Genomic DNA, 26,244 nt, shown 5'->3' with positions numbered 1-26,244 from the left:
TCATTCAAAATGGAAACTATTCGAACAATTTTACCAATGATCCAGAAGGATCAATATATGACTACCGTGGACCTAAAGGATGCATACCTGCATATTCCGATCCACAAGGTTCACCATCAGTTCCTAAGGTTCGCCTTCCTGGACAAACATTATCAGTTTGTGGCTCTTCCCTTTGGATTGGCCACTGCTCCAAGAATTTTCACAAAGGTGTTAGGGTCCCTTCTTGCAGTGCTAAGGCCAAGGGGCATTGCGGTAGCACCTTACCTAGACGACATCTTAATTCAGGCGTCGTCCTTCCACAAAGCAAAGGCTCATACGGATATTGTTCTAGCCTTTCTAAGGTCTCACGGGTGGAAGGTGAACGTAGAAAAAAGTTCTCTGTCCCCGGTCACAAGGGTTCCCTTCCTGGGAACAATAATAGACTCGGTAGAGATGAAAATTTTTCTGACGGAGATCAGGAAGTCAAAACTTTCAAGTGCTTGTCGAGTTCTTCATGCCATTCCTCAGCCTTCTGTGGCTCAGTGCATGGAGGTAATTGGTCTAATGGTTGCGGCAATGGACGTAGTCCCTTTTGCCAGAATTCATCTCAGACAACTGCAACTGTGCATGCTCAAGCAGTGGAATGGGGATTATGCAGATTTGTCTCCCCAGATACAAATGGACCAGAGAACCAGAGACTCGCTCCTCTGGTGGTTGTCTCAGGATCACCTGTCTCAGGGAATAAGTTTCCGCAGACCGGAGTGGATCATTGTCACGACCGACGCCAGTCTCTTAGGCTGGGGCGCGGTCTGGGACTCCCTGAAAACTCAGGGTCTATGGTCTCGGGAAGAATCTCTTCTCCCGATAAACATTTTGGAACTAAGAGCGATATTCAATGCGCTCCTGGCATGGCCTCAACTAGCGGAGGCCAAATTCATAAGATTTCAGTCGGACAACATGACGACTGTAGCGTACATCAATCATCAGGGGGGAACAAAGAGTTCCCTGGCGATGAGGGAGGTATCCAGGATCATCAATTGGGCAGAGGATCACTCCTGCCACCTATCAGCAATTCACATCCCAGGTGTAGACAACTGGGAAGCGGATTATCTGAGTCAGACTTTCCATCCGGGGGAGTGGGAACTTCATCCGGAGTTTTTTTGCCCAGTTAACTCAACTATGGGGCATTCCAGATCTGGATCTGATGGCGTCTCGACAGAACTCCAAGGTTCCACGCTACGGGTCCAGGTCCAGGGATCCCAAGGCGACATTGATAGATTCCTTAGTGGCGCCTTGGTCGTTCAATCGAGCTTATGTCTTTCCACCGTTTCCTCTCCTCCCCAGGCTAGTAGCTAGGATCAAACAGGAGAAGGCTTTGGTAATTCTAATAGCTCCTGCGTGGCCACGCAGGACTTGGTATGCAGACCTGGTGAATATGTCATCGGCTCCACCATGGAAGCTACCTTTGAGACAGGACCTTCTAGTACAAGGTCCATTCGAACATCCAAACCTAGTTTCTCTGCAACTGACTGCTTGGAGATTGAACGCTTGATTCTAGCCAAGCGTGGGTTTTCGGAATCAGTTATAGATACTCTGATCCAGGCTAGAAATCCTGTCACCAGGAAAATTTACCATAAGATATGGCAAAAATATCTTGCTGGTGCGAATCAAAGGGTTACTCATGGAGTAAGATTTGGATTCCAAGGATACTTTCCTTTCTCCAAGAGGGATTGGAGAAAGGTCTGTCAGCTAGTTCTCTAAAAGGACAGATATCTGCTCTGTCTGTCTTGTTGCACAAACGCCTGGCAGCCGTGCCAGATGTTCAGGCGTTCGTACAGGCGTTAGTCAGAATCAAGCCTGTCTACAGACCTGTGACTCCTCCATGGAGTCTAAACTTAGTTCTTTCAGTTCTTCAAGGAGTTCCGTTTGAACCTTTACATTCCATAGATATTAAGTTACTATCTTGGAAAGTTTTGTTTTTGGTTGCTATTTCTTCTGCTAGAAGAGTTTCTGAATTGTCGGCTTTGCAATGTTATTCACCCTATCTGGTGTTTCATACGGATAAGGTAGTTTTACGTACCAAGCCTGGTTTTCTTCCAAAAGTGGTTTCCAATAGGAATATTAACCAGGAAATAGTTGTTCCTTCTCTGTGTCCAAATCCAGTTTCTAAAAAGGAACGTTTGTTACACAATCTAGATGTGGTTCGTGCTTTAAAATTCTATCTAGGAGCAACAAAGGATTTCAGTCAGACATCATCCTTGTTTGTTGTCTATTCTGGTAAGAGGAGAGGTCAGAAAGCTACTGCGACCTCTCTCTCCTTCTGGCTTAAAAGCATCATCCGATTGGCTTATGAGACTGCTGGACGGCAGCCTCCTGAACGAATTACAGCTCATTCTACTAGAGCTGTGGCTTCCACATGGGCTTTCAAGAACGAGGCTTCTGTTGAACAGATCTGTAAGGCAGCGACGTGGTCTTCTCTGCATACATTTGCAAAATTTTACAAATTCGATACTTATGCTTCTTCGGAGGCTATTTTTGGGAGGTTTTACAAGCAGTGGTGCCTTCCGTTTAGGTTACCTGACTTGTTCCCTCCCTTCATCCGTGTCCTAAAGCTTTGGTATTGGTTTCCACAAGTAAGGATGAAGCCGTGGACCGGATACACCAATGTAGGAGAAAACAGAATTTATGTTTACCTGATAAATTTCTTTCTCCTACGGTGTATCCGGTCCACGGCCCGCCCTGGCATTTAGTCAGGTTTAAATTTTTATTTTTGTACACTACAGTCACCACTGCACCCTATGGTTCTCCTTTTTCTCCTAACCGTCGGTCGAATGACTGGGGGGCGGAGCCAGAGGGGGAGCTATATGGACAGCTTTGCTGTGTGCTCTCTTTGCCACTTCCTGTAGGGAATGAGAATATCCCACAAGTAAGGATGAAGCCGTGGACCGGATACACCGTAGGAGAAAGAAATTTATCAGGTAAACATAAATTCTGTTTTTACGTCCCCATCATTCTAAATGAGATGAAGTATCTATTTCAGTAAGCAAAATAATAAAATGATTTAATAAACTGCTTTAGCTAATGCATGTATGTCCTTTATTGTTTGTTATATATTTGGATTGAAGACTCTGCTGACGGCACCTGGCAAGTGAGTTATTGTAGCGTGATGCATTGCTTTAGCAGTCAAGACAATATAGTTTAAAATTTGATTAGAAAATAATTCATTCTTATCTTCTGGTGTATAATGTATATCTCATGTTTTAACTACCCAATAGTAAAATGTTACCTCCAACTTTTATTTACTGCAGCTTGTCATGGAGTTTTGTGGAGCAGGATCGGTAACGGATCTTGTAAAGAATACAAAAGGAAATGCCCTTAAGGAAGACTGCATAGCCTATATCTGCAGGGAGATATTGCGGGTAAGCAAAGTACATTGCACTACATTGCCCTAAAAGGTGCGGGATATTTTGTGGCATAGGATAACATTTTTATTATTCATTTGTACAGTGCTGCAAAATTCTGTAGCGCCTGGATCCTAGTCTGCCATTTTCATTCCTGCTTTTAAAACATCAGTCATTATTACATCCATGGTCTTTTATTTGTCTATTTTGTGAAATATTTATTCTAGGGTTTTAGAAATTTGCTTTAAAAACAATTTTAACCACATTTTGTCCAGACAATAGCTTCCCAGTCTCTGCTGAAAATCATGCTGCTTTCATTAAAGGGGCAGTTAAAGCTGTTTGTTTTGATGCTAACAGAAAATGCAGTTGGGCCTTCAGGCCTGATTCCTCACTGGCTGATACGCAGAAGATATGCATTTTTCACACTTTTTGCTACAGGTTTCTCATGTCATGATATATACATAAAATAATAGTATAATTTAAATCTGCTGGGTCTCTTAAAAAAAAATAAAAAATCTATTATGTGTGGATTTCTCCTTGATAAATGGGCTTCATTAGGGCCTAAGCATGAGCAGCATCTAAAAACTGCAAAACCGATCAGTACATGGGGTCAAAATGGCAGTTAAAGCGTTAAGGAGCCAGGTGAGGAAATTCTTTAAAGACATAAAAGTTATTAACAATAGAAGTTAAAATTTGTCAAGTCCTGTATAAAAATAGTCCCCTGCCCCCACAGTGGCAACAATATGTGAATTTTCCTTAAATTAGTCAGAAAAACTATTCATTCCAGTTTGCATCTTAATATAATATGTTACTTAAAAAGTGACAAATATATAACAATGTGGTACACATTCCCACTTGCGTGACAACCCTCAATGGGTGCAGTAGATTCTTCTTGCCTCAAGAAATGAAAGTACATATAATAGTGAAGTACAATTAAAACTTGATGAGTTTCCAAATCTGGAATTCTAAAATCCACTATTATTCTGAAATCCAGACTCTTTTTTTTTTTTTTTTTTTTTTTTTTTTTTTTTAAATAACTATTGCCATTTTCCCTCCCAGTAAGTCACAATATTCTGTGCCTGCATCTTTGTTTTGTTTTTTTGTGTTCTAAAAAAAACTATTCTATATTTATTTAAAGCAACTATTACCTTTCTGATTACAGTAACGTACCATCTACCTACCTTTTATTCATTTTGTAAGATTTATAAAAGAAGTATTTTATTGTGCACTTTTGTAATGTCCGCATCTCCTCCCCATATAAAAATGCAGTACACACTCTTTTGCAAGACGCCCTGTTTTCAGGGCAAAAAGTGGCTTTAGATTATTTCACTTGGGAAATAGGACTGGTGAGCATTCTTTAACAATCTCGCCAGGCTGAGACCTTTAGGTAATCAGGGCCTTAGTCCCATCCCCTCTCCAAGCTGTCCTATTTTATAAATGCTGGTATATAAATATTCCAAAATCTGCACTTTTCCAAAATCCAAACTTTTTCTGGTGCTAAGCAGTTTGGTTAAAGGCTTTTGTACCTGTATTATCTCTGCCCTTTGGATATAAGTTTTGCTGCTTAAAATGTATCCCTACCCATGACCGGCTTTATAGTGAAGCTTCTGGGGACAATAGGACATGAAGGGAACATAATTCCTGAATATTATTATTATTCACAGCTAAGCGTTGTCATCAAGGTAACTAACTTTTGCCATCTACGTTGTGTGGGGATGTGGTTCCCAGTGTGATCTACTTCTGAGCATTCTAAATTTAATTTGATTTGCGCTAATTCAATTATATTTAAATTTTATATGTATGGGTTATATTTTATATGTATGGGTTATATTTTATATGTATGGGTTATATTTTATATGTATGGGTTATATTTTGTAATTTTCGTTTTTTTAAATTGCAACTTACTCATGCAAAATATACAGATCTTTAAAACTGTCCATTTTGCACAAATCAATAAGATCTTGTTATCTACTAGTCATCTCCTTTTTGGGTACACCTGCTATATGTCCTTCTGTATGAAAATATGGTAAATTCCCACACCACATAATATAGGTACAACCTAAATCTGTCTGTTTGTATTCTCTGAGCCAGTTTGTGTACTAAAAATGGGGATGTGTGCTTGGCGTTGAACTTTAAATGAGATGCATCAGCAGTCTTTGTAAATGCTACAATATTAGCTGATGTCATCCCAAAGCCTGCACACTAATACATAATCATGGGGATGAGGCTCAAAATTGGAGTGATTTTTTTTTCTTAGAGGAAGTCTTAAATATTACATTTTTTTTGCATGCCTGCTGTTTTCATAAATTATTTGTTCAACAGACTGCATTTAGTTAATGTTGCTATGGTTATGGAGCAGAAAAATAAAACTACTTCATATAAAAGAACAATTAAACTCAACAATGCTCTGTCATACATGCATTGTTAGTTTCTACTGCAAATGACTTGTCAGTAAGTCAGATTCTTATTTTTTGAAGGTGAGGAAGTGAAAGAGATGTTATCCATATACTAAATCTCTTGAAAGTGATGCAGCATATCTGTAAAAAGCTGACTAGAAAATATCTTTATGTAACACAAATAAATGTTGCCTCAGTTCATTAGTATCCACATTCCATTATAGAGGGATTTTAAAAGGACATGAAACCCAAACATTTTCCTCCGTGATTAAAGTGACAAGTCAAGTCCAAAATAAAATTTCATGATTCAAATAGGGCATGTCATTTTAAACTACTTTCAAATTTACTTTTATCACCAATTTTGCTTTGTGCTCTTGGTATTCTTTGTTGAAAGCTAAACCTAGGAGGTTCATATGCTAATTTCTTAGACCTTGAAGGCCGCCTCTAATCTGAATGCATTTTGACAGTTTTTCACCACTAGAGGGCGTTAGTTCATGTGTTTCATATAGATAAAATTGAGCTCACGCACCTGAAGTTACCTAGAAGTGAGCACTGGTTGGCTAAAATGCAAGTCTTTCAAAGAAGAAAAGATCATTTATTTAACAATGCAGGGTCCCATAAATAAAAGTGATGTTTTGGGCTGACACTCAGCCCTTATTCAGCGTAAATAGTGGCTGAGTGTTACCCCAAAATGTCGCTTTTATTTATGGGTCCCTGCATTGTTAAATAAAGGTATTTTTATTACGCTAGCAACTGGAGGATCTTTTCTTCTTTGAAATATTTTGGGCATGGTAAGCTCACTCCATGGACTGCTTAATTGAGGTGTGTCCTCATATTCACATTTAAAATGCAAGTCTGTCAAAAGAATTGAAATAAGGGGGCAGTTTGCAGAGGCTTAGATGCAAGGTAATCACAGAGGTAAAAAGTGTATTATTATAACTGTGTGTGTTATGCAAAACAGGGGAATGGGTAATAAACAACAACAATTCTGATGTTGACTGTACCTTTGAGAGAACATACACTTTTACACAACTTTCTACTTTACTTATTATTGGTATTGCTACATTCTCTTGGTATCCTTTATTAAAGGAACAGTAAAGCACTACTGGGAGCATTGGGTTAGCCACCAATCAGCAGCTAGCTCCCAGTAGTGCATTTCTGCTCCTGAACCTACCTTGGTATGCTTTTTAACAAAGAATACAAAGAGGACAAAGCAAATTGTATAATAGAGTATTTTCAAACAACTTTCCAATCGTGAACATTTAATTTTGACTTTACTTTCCCTTTAAACATCCAATCCAGATGCTTGTCCCAGGACTAGCAAGGGAGTATGCATCTGGCATATGCAGGCACAGTCACTTTCTTTTCCTCCTCAGTTTAATGAAGTTTACTATGGAGTCTATAAAGAATATGCAGAAATTGCACGAGATTATGGAGATATCTCATGAGATCACAGTAAAGTATGAAGGAGCCGAATGGTAACTGCTCAAAGAACAGATACCCTGGTGGGAAAACCCAGATATTCAACATAAAACATTTTCTTATGAATTATCATAAAAGATGATTAATGCTGAGTAGCATGTCCCTTTAAAGCAGTGCTTTCCAAACTGTGTGTCGGGACACACTAGTGTGTCGGCAGCAGTGTGTAGGTGTGTCCCTGCTTCAGCACAAATTTTTTTTAATTTTTTTTTTTTTTGTTTTCTGACTTTCCGCCTGCCTGCTACGCATATCACATGGTTGACTCGTGATTGATACCTAGGGGGACACAGATCATCTTAACCTATTGGCGCAGCTCAGTGGGAACTGAAACTGTTCACATTGGCGGCACATTGGCTCCTGACTGCACATGTAGTCTCCTTAATTTGCTTGTGACTGCATGTGTAGTCAGGGAGTGGGAGAGCAGTGTGTTTACAGCGCGGGCAGTAGTCAATCGGACTCACCGAGCTCTGAGGGCGGCAGCTTAAATGCTGAGCTGAAGTCAGTGGGGGTTTTTCTTCTGTTATGTGTGATCAGTCCACGGGTCATCATTACTTCTGGGAATATAACTCCTCCCCAACAGGAAATGCAAGAGGATTCACCCAGCAGAGCTGCATATAGCTCCTCCCCTCTACGTCAGTCCCAGTCATTCTCTTGCACCCAACGACTAGATAGGATGTGTGAGAGGACTATGGTGATTATACTTAGTTTTTATGACTTCAATCAAAAGTTTGTTATTTTAAAATAGCACCGGAGCGTGTTATTACTTCTCTGGCAGAGTTTGAGGAAGAATCTGACAGAGATTTTTTACTATGATTTTAACCGGAGTCGTTAAGATCATATTGCTGTTCTCGACCATCTGAGGGAGGTAAAGGCTTCAGATCAGGGGACAGCGGGCAGATGAATCTGCATTGAGGTATGTGGCAGTTTTTATTTTCTGAATGGAATTGATGAGAAAAGCCTGCCATACCGTTAAAATGACATGTATGTATACACTTCAGTATTCTGGGGATGGTATTTCACCGGAACTACTGTGTTAAGGTCACTAACCCTTTTAATAACTATTCTCATGTTAAACGTTTTTGCTGGAATGTAGAATCGTTTACATTGCTGAGGTACTGTGTGAATAAATGTTTGGGCATTATTTTCCACTTGGCAGTTTTTTGCTTTAATTGTGACAGTTTCGTTTCTCTTCACTGCTGTGTGGGAGAGGGAGGGGCCGTTTTTGGCGCTCTTTGCTACGCATCAAAAAATTCCAGTCAGCTACTTTTATATGTCCTGCATGATCCGGTTCATCTCTGACAGATCTCAGGGGTCTTCAAACTTCTTTGAAGGGAGGTAAATTCTCTCAGCAGAGCTGTGAGAATTCTTATAGTGACTGTGTATAAAAAACGTTGTTTTGTTTTTCTTATGTACAAATTTAATTAGTGTTGTTTTTTACTAATGGGAACAAACCTTTGCTAAAAGTTGTGTTGTTTTAAAATTTGATGCAATAACTGTTTTTCAGTTCATTATTTCAACTGTCATTTAATCGTTAGTACCTCTTTGAGGCACAGTACGTTTTTTGCTAAAAAAGATTATAACCAAGTTGTAAGTTTTTTGCTAGTGTGTTAAACATGTCTGACTCAGAGGAAGATATCTGTGTCATTTGTTCCAATGCCAAGGTGGAGCCCAATAGAAATTTATGTACTAACTGTATTGATGCTACTTTAAATAAAAGTCAATCTGTACAATGTGAACAAATTTCACCAAACAGCGAGGGGAGAGTTATGCCGACTAACTCGCCTCACGCGACAGTACCTGCATCTCCCGCCCGGGAGGTGCGTGATATTTTGGCGCCTAGTACATCTGGGCGGCCATTACAGATAACATTACAAGATATGGCTACTGTTATGACTGAAGTTTTGTCTAAATTACCTGAACTAAGAGGCAAGCGTGATCACTCTGGGGTGAGAACAGAGTGCGCTGACAATGCTAGGGCCATGTCTGATACTGCGTCACAGCTCGCAGAGCATGAGGACGGAGAGCTTCATTCTGTGGGTGACGGTTCTGATCCAAACAGATTGGACTCAGATATTTCAAATTTTAAATTTAAATTGGAGAACCTCCGTGTACTACTAGGGGAGGTCTTAGCAGCTCTCAACGATTGTAACACTGTTGCAATACCAGAGAAACTGTGTAGGTTGGATAAATACTTTGCGGTACCGGCGAGTACTGACGTTTTTCCTATACCTAAGAGACTAACTGAAATTGTTACTAAGGAGTGGGATAGACCCGGTGTGCCGTTCTCACCCCCTCCAATATTTAGAAAGATGTTTCCAATAGACGCCACCACTCGGGACTTATGGCAAACGGTCCCCAAGGTGGAGGGAGCAGTTTCTACTTTAGCTAAGCGTACCACTATCCCGGTGGAGGATAGCTGTGCTTTCTCAGATCCAATGGATAAAAAATTAGAGGGTTACCTTAAGAAAATGTTTGTTAAGGTTTTATATTACAACCCCTTGCATGTATCGCGCCGATTACGGCTGCGGCAGCATTTTGGATTGAGTCGCTTGAAGAGAACCTTAGTTCCTCTACGCTAGACGACATTACGGACAGGCTTAGAGTCCTTAAACTAGCTAATTCTTTCATTTCGGAGGCCGTAGTACATTTAACCAAACTTACGGCTAAGAACTCAGGATTCGCCATACAGGCACGCAGGGCACTGTGGCTAAAATCCTGGTCAGCTGATGTTACTTCTAAGTCCAAATTACTTAATATACCTTTCAAGGGGCAGTCCTTATTCGGGCCCGGTTTGAAAGAAATTATCGCTGACATTACGGGAGGTAAGGGCCACGCCCTACCTCAAGACAAGGCCAAAGCTAAGGCTAGACAGTCTAATTTTCGTCCCTTTCGGAATTTCAAAACAGGAGCAGCATCAACCTCCACTGCACCAAAACAGGAAGGAGCTGTTGCTCGTTACAGGCAAGGCTGGAAGCCTAACCAGTCCTGGAACAAGAGCAAGCAGGCCAGGAAACCTGCTGCTGCCCCAAAGACAGCATGAACCGAGAGCCCCCGATCCGGGACCGGATCTAGTAGGGGGCAGACTCTCTCTCTTCGCCCAGGCCTGGGCAAGAGATGTTCAGGATCCCTGGGCACTAGAGATCATATCTCAGGGATACCTTCTAGACTTCAAATTATCTCCCCCAAGAGGGAGATTTCATCTGTCAAGGTTGTCAACAAACCAGATAAAGAAAGAAGCGTTTCTACGCTGCGTACAAGATCTGTTAACAATGGGAGTGATCCATCCGGTTCCGTGGTCGGAACAAGGACAAGGGTTCTACTCAAACCTGTTTGTGGTTCCCAAAAAAGAGGGAACTTTCAGGCCAATCTTAGATTTAAAGACTCTAAACAAATTCCTAAGAGTTCCATCGTTCAAAATGGAAACTATTCGGACAATTTTACACATGATCCAAGAGGGTCAGTACATGACCACAGTGGATTTAAAGGATGCTTACCTTCACATACCGATCCACAAAGATCATCACCGGTATCTAAGGTTTGCCTTCTTAGACAGGCACTACCAGTTTGTAGCTCTTCCATTCGGATTGGCTACGGCTCCAAGAATCTTCACAAAGGTTCTGGGTGCCCTTCTAGCGGTACTAAGACCGCGAGGGATTTCGGTAGCTCCGTACCTAGACGACATTCTAATACAAGCTTCAAGCTTTCAAACTGCCAAGTCTCATACAGAGTTAGTTCTGGCATTTCTAAGGTCGCATGGATGGAAAGTGAACGAAAAGAAGAGTTCTCTCTTTCCTCTCACAAGAGTTCCATTCTTGGGGACTCTTATAGATTCTGTAGAAATGAAGATTTACCTGACAGAAGACAGGTTAACAAAACTTCAAAATGCATGCCGCGTCCTTCATTCCATTCAACACCCGTCAGTAGCTCAATGCATGGAGGTGATCGGCTTAATGGTAGCGGCAATGGACATAGTACCTTTTGCACGCCTACACCTCAGACCGCTGCAACTATGCATGCTAAGTCAGTGGAATGGGGATTACTCAGATTTGTCCCCTACTCTGAATCTGAATCAAGAGACCAGAAATTCTCTTCTATGGTGGCTTCATCGGCCACACCTGTCCAGGGGAATGCCATTCAGCAGGCCAGACTGGACAATTGTAACAACAGACGCCAGCCTACTAGGTTGGGGCGCTGTCTGGAATTCTCTGAAGGCTCAGGGACTATGGAATCAGGAGGAGAGTCTCCTTCCAATAAACATTCTGGAATTGAGAGCAGTTCTCAATGCCCTTCTGGCTTGGCCCCAGTTAATAACTCGGGGGTTCATCAGGTTTCAGTCGGACAACATCACGACTGTAGCTTACATCAACCATCAGGGAGGGACAAGAAGCTCCCTAGCAATGATGGAAGTATCAAAGATAATTCGCTGGGCAGAGTCTCACTCTTGCCACCTGTCAGCAATCCACATCCCGGGAGTGGAGAACTGGGAGGCGGATTTCTTGAGTCGCCAGACTCTTCATCCGGGGGAGTGGGAACTTCATCCGGAGGTCTTTGCCCAAATACTTCGACGTTGGGGCAAACCAGAGATAGATCTCATGGCGTCTCGCCAGAACGCCAAACTTCCTCGCTACGGGTCCAGATCCAGGGATCCGGGAGCAGTTCTGATAGATGCTTTGACAGCACCTTGGAACTTCAGGATGGCTTATGTGTTTCCACCCTTCCCGCTGCTTCCTCGATTGATTGCCAAAATCAAACAGGAGAGAGCATCAGTAATTCTAATAGCACCTGCTTGGCCACGCAGGACTTGGTATGCAGATCTAGTGGACATGTCATCCTGTCCGCCTTGGTCTCTACCTCTGAGACAGGACCTTCTGATACAGGGTCCATTCAAACATCAAAATCTAACTTCTCTGAAGCTGACTGCTTGGAAATTGAACGCTTGATTTTATCAAAACGTGGTTTTTCTGAGTCGGTTATTGATACCCTGATTCAGGCTTTTCTTCAAAGAAGGAACGTCTTTTACACAATCTGGATGTAGTTCGTGCCCTCAAGTTCTACTTGCAGGCAACTAAAGATTTTCGCCAAACTTCTTCCTTGTTTGTCGTTTACTCTGGACAGAGGAGAGGTCAAAAAGCTTCTGCTACCTCTCTCTCTTTTTGGCTTCGTAGCATAATACGTTTAGCCTATGAGACTGCTGGACAGCAGCCTCCTGAAAGAATTACAGCTCACTCCACTAGAGCTGTGGCTTCCACTTGGGCCTTTAAGAATGAGGCCTCTGTTGAACAGATTTGCAAGGCTGCAACTTGGTCTTCGCTTCATACTTTTTCCAAATTTTACAAATTTGACACTTTTGCTTCTTCGGAGGCTATTTTTGGGAGAAAGGTTCTTCAGGCAGTGGTTCCTTCTGTATAATGAGCCTGCCTATCCCTCCCGTCATCCGTGTACTTTTGCTTTGGTATTGGTATCCCAGAAGTAATGATGACCCGTGGACTGATCACACATAACAGAAGAAAACATAATTTATGCTTACCTGATAAATTCCTTTCTTCTGTTGTGTGATCAGTCCACGGCCCGCCCTGTTTTAAGGCAGGTAAATATCTTTTAAATTATACTCCAGTCACCACTTCACCCTTGGTTACTCCTTTCTCGTTGTTTCTTGGTCGAATGACTGGGACTGACGTAGAGGGGAGGAGCTATATGCAGCTCTGCTGGGTGAATCCTCTTGCATTTCCTGTTGGGGAGGAGTTATATTCCCAGAAGTAATGATGACCCGTGGACTGATCACACAACAGAAGAAAGGAATTTATCAGGTAAGCATAAATTATGTTTTTGCAGCTAGCTCCCAGTAGTGCATTGCTGCTCCTGCTCTTGATATATGGATAGGAAGTGGAAGCTTAAGAAATGCTTGATGATGAAATGAGAGTGTGTTCATCCCATCAACCTCATACATCCCATTAAAATATCAAGTAGCTATTGGTGTTATTAAACTTTTTTTTAATTCTTGCACATACATACTGCTACTTGTAAATACATTTCATTATTATATAATTCATGTATGTGTCCGTATCTCTTAAAACAAGTTAGTAATTCAGTTGTACTAGCAAAAAGGAGGTTAAACTGTGTCGCAAAATGATGTAGGTCTAAAAAGTGTGTCACCAACATAAAAAGTTTGGAAAGCTCTGCTTTAAAGGATAAATCTTTAGCTGAGAACGACACAAGTATCTTTTTGTTCTGCTTTTCTTATGCATTATGACACAAAAATATCACTATTGTGCAGTTAAAAAGCAATGTATACAGGCAGTGTGTATAAAGTAATGACTGTTTCTTAGACAAACTATAGTGACAAATAGGGTAGCTTGATAGGTGTTTCTGGTGATTATTCAAGATGATTTAGGAACGGTTTCCGCTTCAATCAGCCACACTCACACATTTATTGGTCTAAACTGTCTCTTTTTCAAGACAAAAGTGACTAAAAATGAACTGCAGCCCAATTTTAAGTTAATAAATGCAAAATAAATGAGGATGAAATGCATAGAGCAGTTGAAATCCTGTTAGCTTTACAACTTTTAGTATTTGTATTTATTTTTCTTCAAATGGCATTTCTGTATGCAAACATACTGACATTAAAACTAGTGTCTCAGATTTTGCCACATACTCTTGTTACAAAGACAAAATAAAAGTTTAACTTTTTTTAGGACACCGTTCTTTATAGTCACAAAGGCTTGCCCATCTTATTATTTAAGATAAGTTAAAAATTAGAAGGTTAAATATCTTTGTTGTATAATAAGTGAGCAGTTATCTATATTTCTTAAGGTGGTGAGAGTCCATGAGTCCTTACTATTGGGAATTCAGTACCTGTCCACCCGGCGGAGGTAAAGACACCCTACAACAGAATTTTATTTTATCCCTCCCACTCCCTGCACCTCCTAGTCTTTTCTTTGCCTCTCCAAGAAGAAAGTGAAATCTTTAGATGCTCAAGAGTTTTTTTTTTTTTTTTTTTTTTTAACCCTGTGTTTCCCTCATAAGGTAAAACTTTGAAGAGAGAGGCTTAGGAGAGTACTGTGCTGTATAATGTAAATCTCCTGAGGTAGTCTTTGATCTCAAGACTGACACAGGAGTCCCTGGGACTGGTCCTTCAGCCTCCTCCTGTTTGGCAATACTACTGTACTCTCAATGGAAATCCTCTGCTATCCGTTACAGTACTGGAGGGTCTCTCTACCGTATGCAGAGATTTGCAGCCGGGTTAGCACAGTGAAAGGGGTGACAGCTTAGGTAAGAAATCAATGCCACACAGGCTGTCAGTAGGTGTATATATAGTTATGTATTGCTTAGCCAGAGGACTTTATTTAAGCCATTACAGTGCAGAGGACATGGGACACAACTATACCGTGTAAGGTTGCACTGTTTGTACAGTGTTAAGTGTGGGACAAGTTATATTGCTGTTTATAGAGTGTTCATATTTATTTACTGGGGGCATTAACTTTTTTAGTGTGGCTCGTACATCTGTTAGGTAAGCGTGACCCTTTGCATGGTCAGACTTCCCTTTCATGTTTGTTTTTTTAGCACAGTTCAGCCGCACTTAACTTTGTACCTTTACTCACTTAGCTTCAGTTACAGTGCTGGGTTAAATTATTTCTCGCCACATTAAAACTTCTCATGCTTGCTCCTTCTTCCCTCCTCACTGCATAGCAGCCATTTTCTTGAGTCAGACACTCCGGTTTTGGCTCCGTACTACTAAGAGTATCTAGAGGGTGTAAGACGCTCAGCACCAGGAGAAAGGGGTATTTGTTTCTGGTAGTATTATCTGACTTTATTATTTTATTATACTTATACAGCACTATGTTTTGGAACCCATTCTATATGTTATATGTGTATTACATACATTAATATTTGTTAGTAGTCTGACTTGTTACCATTACGCATATCTAGTCTCAACACTTCACTACAGCTCATCATATTTCTCTGTCTGTGACCTCCTTTTTCTTTCTTTGACCTAATTTGTAATATCTAGCAGATTGGGACTGTCCCTAATGGAAGTGACCCATTTGAATGGAGGTCTGATTTTTATTTATTTTTTTGCCATTAAATAAATGTATTCTTTGCAAGCTGACTACTGTTTGCCTTCCTGCTCAGACTTTAATCCAGGTTCTAAGGATTTTGCATGGTCAACTGTTACTGAGGTTTTCGTGGCTATGGCACATTCAACTAAGTGAAAGTTTGTTACTTCTCAGCCTTCTGTTACAGGTGATTTACTTGTCTTATATGGTTCTGCTAGATCTGGTGAGAGTTCAGACTCTGATGCCTCTGATCCCTCTTCAGAGGGAGACATATCCTCTGATGAACAGGACTTTATTCCTTATAAAAATTTAGAGGATACTTAATTTAATTTTAAGGTTGAACATTTGTGCACTTTCTTTGGGATGTGTTCTGGACTCTAAACCAGTAGAGGATAAATCTATTAGACAACTGGACTTAATTTTTAAGCCAACTGCTAAATCTGTAGAGGTTTTTCCTGTTCCAGGGGCAGTTTCTGAAATGATTTCTAAATAATAGAACAAACCTAGTTGTCCTTTTCTTCCGTCTCCAAAGTTTTAAGAAGATGTTTTTGATTCCTGCTACTAATCTGGTACTTTGGGACCACATGGATAACCACCATTCCTTTGCCAGATAGCACTTCTTTTATAGATCCCATGAACAGGAAGCCAGAAGGCTATCTTAAAAAAATCTTTATTTCAAGGGGGAGTTTTCTAAAAGCCAGTGTTTGGAATCACTTATTTATCTGAACTAATTTCCAATGAGGATTCATTAGAGGATATTCAGGACCATCTAAAGTTTCTTAGACTAGCTAACTCTTTTATTTGTGATGCAGTGATTGAAATTATATGTATAAATGCAAACAAATATGGCCTTGGCTGGTCTCGCCAGAAGGGCTTTCTGGCTGAAATCCTGGTCTGCTGAAATGGTTTATAAGAGTAAACTTTTAACTTTACCTTTCCAAAGGAAGATTTTGTTTGGTCCAGGTTTAGATGCCATTATTTATTGGATCTTCTCTGTTTGAATGTCGGCTCAACCGTTAGAGCAAATGAACAGATTGTTCAAAATCTTGTGTAATAGTGCTGGAAAAAAGGTGACGGACAACTTCCAAGTATAAAAAATACAGGCTTTATTTTATAACGCGTTTCTCGACCACCAAGGGTCGTTTCATCAGATATAAAAGCAGTCATTTGCTCTAACGGTTGAGCCGACATTCAAACAGAGAAGATCCTATAAGTGACTGTCTGACAGTGTACTAGCCACTGATTCAAGTGCTAGCAGGCGAGACAGTACTGGTCACAGAACAGTACCACAGCTTCTGGTAAGCGCATTACTTCTTATACGCCTGTGTTTCTTCTGTACCGAACAATATCACCCTATGTGGCGCCCTCTTTTCTTCATCTATCTATAGCAATACTCCTGCTCTCTGGGACATAGAGGAGCTGCCCACCGGGACCTCACCGCCAGGAATACCACCCATCCAGGGACTTTAGCCATCACGGCTTTTTATCATCTGACTGTTCGTAACAATTTGATACAACTATTACTGTAAATATTTTCTTTTGATTTTTACATACCCCCCTGTTTTTCAAATAGCGCGCCTTTACTCCCCTTCTGGGATTTCACAGTTTAGATGCCATTATGTCCATGGTTACAGGTGATAAAGGAGCTTTTCTTCCACAGGATAAGAAATCTAAGTCTAAGGGTAGGCCTAATAAACTATTTGGTTCCTTTCGTTAGTCTTAAACCCAGATATCTTCTGCCCAGAAGTCAGTCATCAGTCGACATGGAAGCATAATCCAATCTGGAACATGTCTAAACAGAACAAGAAGTCTCTTTTTAATCCTAAATCAGCATTAAGGTGCGTCCCCAACCCAGATTTGTTGCTGGTAGGGGGCCTTTTTCAGAATGCCTGGTCACAGTCTGTTCACAGAATATAGCTATATAGATATAGTATCACAGGGTTACAGAATAGGTTTTCGGTCCCGGTCTCCTCTGGGAGATTCCTTCTGTTACATGTTCCAAGGATTCCAGAAAAGAGAAATTCCTTTTTCTTTCCATAAGGCAGGGAGAGTCCACAACTTCATTCCTTACTGTTGGGAAATACAACACCTGGCCACCAGGAGGAGGCAAAGACACCACAGCCAAAGGCTTAAATATGCCTCCCACTTCCCTTATCCCCCCAGTCATTCTTTGGCCTCTATTTATCAAGGCGTCAACCTCAAATACGCTGGAATTCTGCAGCGTATTTGTGGCGAGGCTCATTCGCCTTAGTTATTAAGCACTACAGCCCGGCAAAAGTAGAATTTAGTGACGTAAGCTTCGATCCGCCGGACTCAGTCCGACACAGATCGATGCTTACGTCACTCCAGATGTTCTGAACGCAAGTTCGGCACAATCTGACTACTTTTGGTAGTTATCAAACTACTACCAGGTACGCTTGCCACTATTCCGGGCCAGCGTACCTGGTTTTCAATCCGCCGCCCTGGAGGTGGCGGATCCCATAGGAATCAATGGGAGTCTGATCATAGCGAAAGCTCATGTTCGTTACTGCCCGACATCCCATTGATTCTTATGGGAAACTTCTGCACCTAACATGTACCCAGAGTCTAAACACCCCTAATCTGCCCCCCCTACACCGCCGCAACTAAATAAATGTATTACCCCACAAACCGCCGCTCCCGGAGCCCATCGCCACCCCAATAAACTTATTAACCCCTAAACCGCAGCTCCCGGAGCCCACCTCAACTATAATAAATATGTTAACCCCTAAACCGCTGCTCCCGGACCCCGCCGCAACTATAATAAATGTTAACCCCTAAACCGCCGCTCCAGGACCCCGCCGCCACCTACATAATACCTATTAACACCTTTCCTGCCCCCCCTACACCGCCACTACCTATAGTAAATTTATTAACCCCTATCCTGCCCCCCCTACACCGCCGCCACTATAATAAAATTATTAACCCCTAAAACTAAGTCTAACCCTAACACCCCCCTAACTTAAATATTAAATACATCTAAATAAATATTCTTATTAACTAAATTAATCCTATTTAAAACTAAATACTTACCTTTAAAATAAACCCTAATATAGCTACAATCTAACTAATAATTATATTGTAGCTATTTTAGGATTTATTTTCTCCAACATAGGTGTGTCCGGTCCACGGCGTCATCCATTACTTGTGGGAAATATTCTCCCCCACAGGGAAAGGCAAGGAGAGCACACAGCAAGAGCTGTCCATATAGCTCCCCCTCCAGCTCCGCCCCCCAGTCATTCTCCTTGCCGCTCTGAACAAGTAGCATCTCCACGGGGATGGCGAGGAGTTTGTGGTGTTAGTTGTAGTTTTTTATTTCTTCTATCAAGAGTTTGTTATTTTAAAATAGTGCTGGCTTTTACTATTTACTCTACAACAGAAAAGTGATGAAGATTTCTGTTTAAGAGGGCTATGATTTTAGCACAAGTAACTAAAATCCATTACTGTTACCACGCAGGACTGTTGAAACTAGAGAACTTCAGTTGGGGGTAACAGCTTGCAGACTCATCTGCTTCAGGTATGACTAGTCTCCTAACAACACAGGCTAATGCTAGATGACAGTCATTTTTCCCCTCAGGGAAAACGGTAAGCCATTTTTCTTTCACCTCAGCAAAAAAGATAACAGGCTTCCCCTTTTTGAATTTTATGCTGGTAGACACTGTTAGGGGCCAAATCGATTGGTTTTTATTGCAATATCATGGCATATGAAATGTTTTATGAGCTCATATACACTTGGGGACGTTTTTTATTGATCTGGCTTGTTTTAGACACCTAAATCTATTCAGGAAGGCCCCTTCACTCTAGTGTACTGAGGGAGGAGGCTTCATTTTGGCACTTCAGCTGCGCAGTTGATTTTCAAGGCAGTGCATGCAGTCTCATGTGAGAGGGTCCTGTGGCTCAGAAAGTGGCTCCAGAAGGCTTATTTCTGTGGATGGTTGACCCCTAAGGAAGGTAAAAGCTACAGCAATGCTGTAGCAGGGATTGTGGTGTATTAAAACGGTTAAATTCAACAATTTGCTCCGGTTTGCTTGTTTTAAGAGCTAGAGTCTCCATATTTGCTGTGCAATACTTTTTAAGCATTAAGACACTGGGGTCCAAATTTCATAAAAATCGGATATTGCCTTCATAGTTTTTTGAACATTCAGAAATAAAGTGTGTCATTTTATTATTTAAAGAGACAGTAACGTTTTTGTTTAAAATCGTTTTTATTGCATTGTTTGCCTGCCTAAATCTGTTTAACATGTCTGGGCCATCAGATAACCTATGTTCTGTGTGTGTAGAGACAAATGTGGTTCCCCTTTCGAGTGTTTGTGATGATTGTGCCATAGCGTCCAAACAAAATAAGGACAGCTCTGTTACATTTCATAATGTTGCCCAAGATGATTTATCTAATGAAGGTAGTGGGGATAGTTCTACATCCTCTCCTTCTGTGTCTACACCAGCTTTGCCCGCGCAGGCGACACCTAGCGCGCCAGTGCTTATTTCTATGCAACAATTGACAGCAGTAGTGGATAATTCTATTGCAAATATTTTATCCAAACTGCCAGCATTTCAGAGAAAGCGTGATTGTTCAGTTTTAAATACAGATAAAAAGGATGAACAATCAGACGCTTTCGATGCCTTATCTATTTTACCCTCACATCAATCAGAATTGGCTGTGAGGGAAGGGCTGTCTGAGGGTGAAATTTCAGACTCAGGAAAAATTTCTCAACAGGCAGAACCTGATATAGTAGCATTTAAGTTTAAGCTAGAACATCTCCGCGCTTTGCTTAAGGAGGTATTAGCTACTCTGGATGACTGTGATTCTATGGTAGTACCAGAGAAGTTGTGCAAATTGGACAAATTTTTAGAGGTCCCAGTGCACGACGATGCTTTTCCTATACCCAAGAGGGTAGCGAGCATAGTGGATAAGGAGTGGGAGAAGCCAGGTGTACCCTTTGCCCCACCTCCTATATTTAAGAAAATGTTTCCCATAATAGACCCTAGAAGGGACGCATGGCAGACGGTCCCGAAGGTTGAGGGAGCTGTTTCAACACTAGCGAAGCGCACAACTATTCCTATATGAGGACAGCTGCGCTTTCAAAGATCCTATGGATAAAAAATTGGAAGGATTGCTTAAAAAGATTGTTGTTCAGCAAGGGTTCATCCTTCAACCAGCTACGTGTGTTATTACTGTCACTTCAGCGGCGTCCTTTTGGTTCGAGGAACTAGAAAGGTAGCTCCAGAAAGAGACTTCCTATGAAGAAGTCATGGACAGAATTCACGCAAGCTAGCTAATTCCTTTATATTGGATGCCGCTTTTCAAATAACGAAATTGGCGGCGCAAAACTCAGGTTTTGCTATAGTAGCGCGGAGGGCGCTTTGGCTAAAATCCTGGTCGGCAGATGTGTCATCCAAGACTAAGTTACTTAATATTCCTTTCAAGGGTAAGACCCTTTTTGGGCCGGAATTGAAGGAAATTATTTCAGACATCACTGGGGGTAAGGGCCATGCCCTCCCACAGGATAGGCCTTTTAAGGCTAAGAACAAGTCAAATTTTCGTTCCTTTCACAATTTCAGGAACGGACCGGCTAATAACTCCACTGCCGCTAGACAAGAAGGTAACGCGGCCCAGCCCAAACCCGCTTGGAAGCCCATGCAAGGCTGGAATAAGGGTAAACAGACCAAGAAACCTGCTGCTGCTACCAAGACAGCATGAAGGGGTAGCCCCCGATCCGGGACCGGATCTGGTAGGGGGCAGACTATCGCTCTTCGCTCAGGCTTGGGCAAGAGATGTTCCGGATCCCTGGGCACTAGAGATAGTCTCCAAGGAATATCTACTAGACTTCAAGGGACTTCCTCCAAAGGGAAGATTCCACCTGTCTCGCTTATCTTCAGACCAGATAAAGAAACAGGCATTCTTACATTGTGTAAGAGACCTATCAAAGATGGGAGTGATAAACCCAGTCCCCTCCGGGGAACAAGGTCTAGGTTTTTACTCAAACCTGTTTGTGGTTCCCAAAAAAGAGGGAACTTTCAGGCCAATTCTGGATTTAAAGATATTAAACAAGTTCCTCAGAGTTCCATCCTTCAAAATGGAAACCATTCGGACAATCTTGCCGACAATCCAGCAGGGTCAATATTTGACTACCGTGGATCTAAAGGATGCATATCTGCATATCCCAATCCACAAAACTCATCATCAGTTCCTGAGGTTCGCTTTTCTGGACAAACATTACCAGTTCGTGGCTCTTCCATTCGGTTTAGCCGCCGCTCCCAGAATTTTCACAAAGGTGCTAGGGTCCCTTCTAGCGGTCCTAAGGCCGAGGGGCATCGCTGTAGCACCTTATCTAGACATCCTAATCCAAGCGTCGTCTCTTTCCAAAGCAAGAGCCCACACGGACATGGTGTTGGCTTTTCTCAGATCTCACGGGTGGAAGGTGAACATAGAAAAGAGTTCACTGTCACCATCCACAAAGGTTCCTTTTCTGGGAACAATAATAGATTCTGTGGAAATGAAGATCTTCCTGACAGAAGTCAGAAAGTTAAAGCTTCTAAACGCTTGTCGAGTTCTTCATTCTATTCCTCAACCCTCCATAGCTCAGTGCATGGAAGTAATAGGACTAATGGTCGCAGCAATGGACGTGGTTCCTTTTGCTCGAATTCATCTAAGACCATTACAGCTGTGCATGCTCAATCAGTGGAATGGGGACTATACAGACTTGTCTCCCCAAATTCAAGTAGACCAGGTAACCAGGGACTCACTTCTCTGGTGGTTGACCCAGGATCACCTGTCTCAGGGAATGAGTTTCCGTAGACCGGAGTGGGTCATTGTCACGACCGACGCCAGCCTCTTGGGTTGGGGCGCGGTCTGGGACTCTCTGAGTCTCTCCTCCCGATAAACATTTTGGAACTAAGAGCAATATTCAATGCGCTCCTGGCTTGGCCTCAACTAGCGGAAGCCAGGTTCATAAGGTTTCAGTTGGACAACAATCATCAGGGGGGAACAAAGAGTTCCTTGGCGATGAGCGAGGTGTCCAAGATCATCAAATGGGCGGAGGATCACTCCTGCCATCTATCTGCAATTCACATCCCAGGAGTAGACAACTGGGAGGCGGATTATTTGAGTCGTCAGACTTTCCATCCGGGGGAGTGGGAACTCCATCCGGAGGTCTTTGCCCAGTTAACCCAATTATGGGGCATTCCAGACATAGATCTAATGGCGTCCCATCAGAACTTCAAGATTCCTTGTTACGGGTCCAGATCCAGGGATCCCAAGGCGACTCTAGTGGATGCATTAGTGGCGCCTTGGTCGTTCAACCTAGCGTATGTGTTTCCACCGTTTCCTCTCCTTCCCAGGCTCATAGCCAGGATCAAACAGGAGAAGGCCTCGGTGATTCTGATAGCTCCTGCGTGGCCACGCAGGACTTGGTATGCAGACCTGGTGAATATGTCATCGGCTCCACCATGGAAGCTACCTTTGAGACAGGATCTTCTAGTACAAGGTCCATTCGAACATCCAAATCTAGTTTCTCTGCAGCTGACTGCTTGGAAATTGAACGCTTGATTTTATCCAAGCGTGGGTTTTCAAATTCGGTGATAGATACTCTGGTCCAAGCCAGAAAACCTGTGACTAGAAAGATTTACCATAAAATATGGAAAAAATATATCTGTTGGTGTGAATCCAAGGGATTCTCCTGGAGTAAGATTAAAATTCCAAAGATTCTCTCCTTTCTCCAAGAAGGTTTGGATAAAGGGTTGTCAGCGAGTTCTCTAAAGGGACAGATTTCTGCTTTATCTGTCTTGTTACACAAACGACTGGCAGCTGTGCCAGATGTACAAGCTTTTGTTCAGGCTTTGGTCAGAATCAAGCCTGTTTACAGACCCATGACTCCTCCTTGGAGTCTAAATTTAGTTCTTTCAGCTCTTCAAGGGGTTCCGTTTGAACCTTTACATTCCATAGATATTAAGTTACTATCTTGGAAAGTTCTGTTTTTGGTTGCTATTTCTTCTGCTAGAAGAGTTTCTGAATTATCTGCTTTGCAGTGTAATCCACCCTATCTGGTTTTCCATTCAGATAAGGTTGTTTTGCGTACTAAGCCTGGTTTTCTTCCAAAAGTAGTTTCCAACAAGAATATTAACCAGGAAATAGTTGTTCCTTCTCTGTGTCCGAATCCAGTTTCAAAGAAGGAACGTTTGTTACACAATTTAGATGTAGTTCGTGCTTTAAAGTTCTATTTAGAAGCAACAAAAGATTTTAGACAAACCTCATCTTTGTTTGTCGTTTACTCTGGTAAGAGGAGAGGTCAAAAAGCTACTGCTACCTCTCTTTCTTTCTGGCTGAAAAGTATTATCCGATTGGCTTATGAGACTGCCGGACGGCAGCCTCCTGAACGAATCACAGCTCACTCTACTAGGGCTGTGGCTTCCACATGGGCCTACAAGAACGAGGCTTCTGTTGATCAGATATGTAAGGCAGCGTCTTGGTCTTCTCTGCACACTTTTGCCAAATTCTAGAAATTTGATACTTATGCTTCTTCGGAGGCTATTTTTGGGAGAAAGGTTTTGCAAGCCGTGGTGCCTTCCATTTAGGTAACCTGATTTGCTCCCTCCCTTCATCCGTGTCCTAAAGCTTTGGTATTGGTTCCCACAAGTAATGGATGACTCCGTGGACCGGACACACCAATGTTGGAGAAAACAGAATTTATGCTTACCTGATAAATTACTTTCTCCAACGGTGTGTCCGGTCCACGGCCCGCCCTGGTTTTCCTAATCAGGTTGAAATTTTTTTTCTTTATACACTACAGTCACCACGGCACCCTATAGTTTCTCCTTTTTCTCCTAACCGTCGGTCGAATGACTGGGGGGCGGAGCTGGAGGGGGAGCTATACAGGGAGTGCAGAATTATTAGGCAAGTTGTATTTTTGAGGATTAATTTTATTATTGAACAACAACCATGTTCTCAATGAACCCAAAAAACTCATTAATATCAAAGCTGAATAGTTTTGGAAGTAGTTTTTAGTTTGTTTTTAGTTATAGCTATTTTAGGGGGATATCTGTGTGTGCAGGTGACTATTACTGTGCATAATTATTAGGCAACTTAACAAAAAACAAATATATACCCATTTCAATTATTTATTTTTACCAGTGAAACCAATATAACATCTCAACATTCACAAATATACATTTCTGACATTCAAAAACAAAACAAAAACAAATCAGTGACCAATATAGCCACCTTTCTTTGCAATGACACTCAAAAGCTTGCCATCCATGGATTCTATCAGTGTTTTGATCTGTTCACCATCAACATTGCGTGCAGCAGCAACCACAGCCTCCCAGACACTGTTCAGAGAGGTGTACTGTTTTCCCTCCTTGTAAATCTCACATTTGATGATGGACCACAGGTTCTCAATGGGGTTCAGATCAGGTGAACAAGGAGGCCATGTCATTAGATTTTCTTCTTTTATGCCCTTTCTTGCCAGCCACGCTGTGGAGTACTTGGACTCGTGTGATGGAGCATTGTCCTGCATGAAAATCATGTTTTTCTTGAAGGATGCAGACTTCTTCCTGTACCACTGCTTGAAGAAGGTGTCTTCCAGAAACTGGCAGTAGGACTGGGAGTTGAGCTTGACTCCATCCTCAACCCGAAAAGGCCCCACAAGCTCATCTTTGATGATACCAGCCCAAACCAGTACTCCACCTCCACCTTGCTGGCGTCTGAGTCGGACTGGAGCTCTCTGCCCTTTACCAATCCAGCCACGGGCCCATCCATCTGGCCCATCAAGACTCACTCTCATTTCATCAGTCCATAAAACCTTAGAAAAATCAGTCTTGAGATATTTCTCGGCCCAGTCTTGACATTTCAGCTTGTTCAGTGGTGGTCGTCGTTCAGCCTTTCTTACCTTGGCCATGTCTCTGAGTATTGCACACCTTGTGCTTTTGGGCACTCCAGTGATGTTGCAGCTCTGAAATATGGCCAAACTGGTGGCAAGTGGCATCTTGGCAGCTGCACGCTTGACTTTTCTCAGTTTATGGGCAGTTATTTTGCGCCTTGGTTTTTCCATACGCTTCTTGCAACCCTGTTGACTATTTTGAATGAAACGCTTGATTGTTTGATGATCACGCTTCAGAAGCTTTGCAATTTTAAGAGTGCTGCATCCCTCTGCAAGATATCTCACTATTTTTGACTTTTCTGAGCCTGTCAAGTCCTTCTTTTGACCCATTTTGCCAAAGGAAAGGAAGTTGCCTAATAATTATGCACACCTGATATAGGGTGTTGATGTCATTAGACCACACCCCTTCTCATTACAGAGATGCACATCACCTAATATGCTTAATTGGTAGTAGGCTTTCGAGCCTATACAGCTTGGAGTAAGACAACATGCATAAAGAGGATGATGTGGTCAAAATACTCATTTGCCTAATAATTCTGCACTCCCTGTATGGACAGCTCTTGCTGTGTGCTCTCCTTGCCTTTCCCTGTGGGGGAGAATATTTCCCACAAGTAATGGATGACGCTGTGGACCGGACACACCGTTGGAGAAAGTAATTTATCAGGTAAGCATAAATTCTGTTTCTTTCATGTAATTAGCAAGAGTCCATGAGCTAGTGACGTATGGGATATACATTCCTACCAGGAGGGGCAAAGTTTCCCAAACCTCAAAATGCCTATAAATACACCCCTCACCACACCCACAATTCAGTTTTACAAACTTTGCCTCCGATGGAGGTGGTGAAGTAAGTTTGTGCTAGATTCTACGTTGATATGCGCTCCGCAGCAAGTTGGAGCCCGGTTTTCCTCTCAGCGTGCAGTGAATGTCAGAGGGATGTGAGGAGTATTGCCTATTTGAATGCAGTGATCTCCTTCTAAGGGGTCTATTTCATAGGTTCTCTGTTATCGGTCGTAGAGATTCATCTCTTACCTCCCTTTTCAGA

The 26,244-nt window shown here is 42.0% G+C and overlaps 1 protein-coding gene across 4 annotated transcripts in view; it reads left to right on the top strand.

The window, feature by feature from the left end:
• The window catches only part of MINK1 (misshapen like kinase 1), a 675,211-nt gene that overhangs the window by 209,526 nt on the left and 439,441 nt on the right, over positions 1 to 26,244 (top strand). For all 4 annotated transcript variants that reach the window (XM_053718325.1, XM_053718327.1, XM_053718326.1 and 1 more), the window contains exon 5: positions 3,288 to 3,398. In XM_053718325.1, coding sequence (XP_053574300.1) covers positions 3,288 to 3,398 — 111 coding nt within the window. The remainder of the gene's footprint in view (positions 1 to 3,287; positions 3,399 to 26,244) is intronic.

This window comes from Bombina bombina, chromosome 6 (assembly GCF_027579735.1).
Source record: "Bombina bombina isolate aBomBom1 chromosome 6, aBomBom1.pri, whole genome shotgun sequence".
NCBI lineage: Eukaryota > Metazoa > Chordata > Amphibia > Anura > Bombinatoridae > Bombina > Bombina bombina.
Note: the sequence above shows the minus strand (reverse complement) of the source record. Positions and strands in the feature narration are given on the sequence as shown.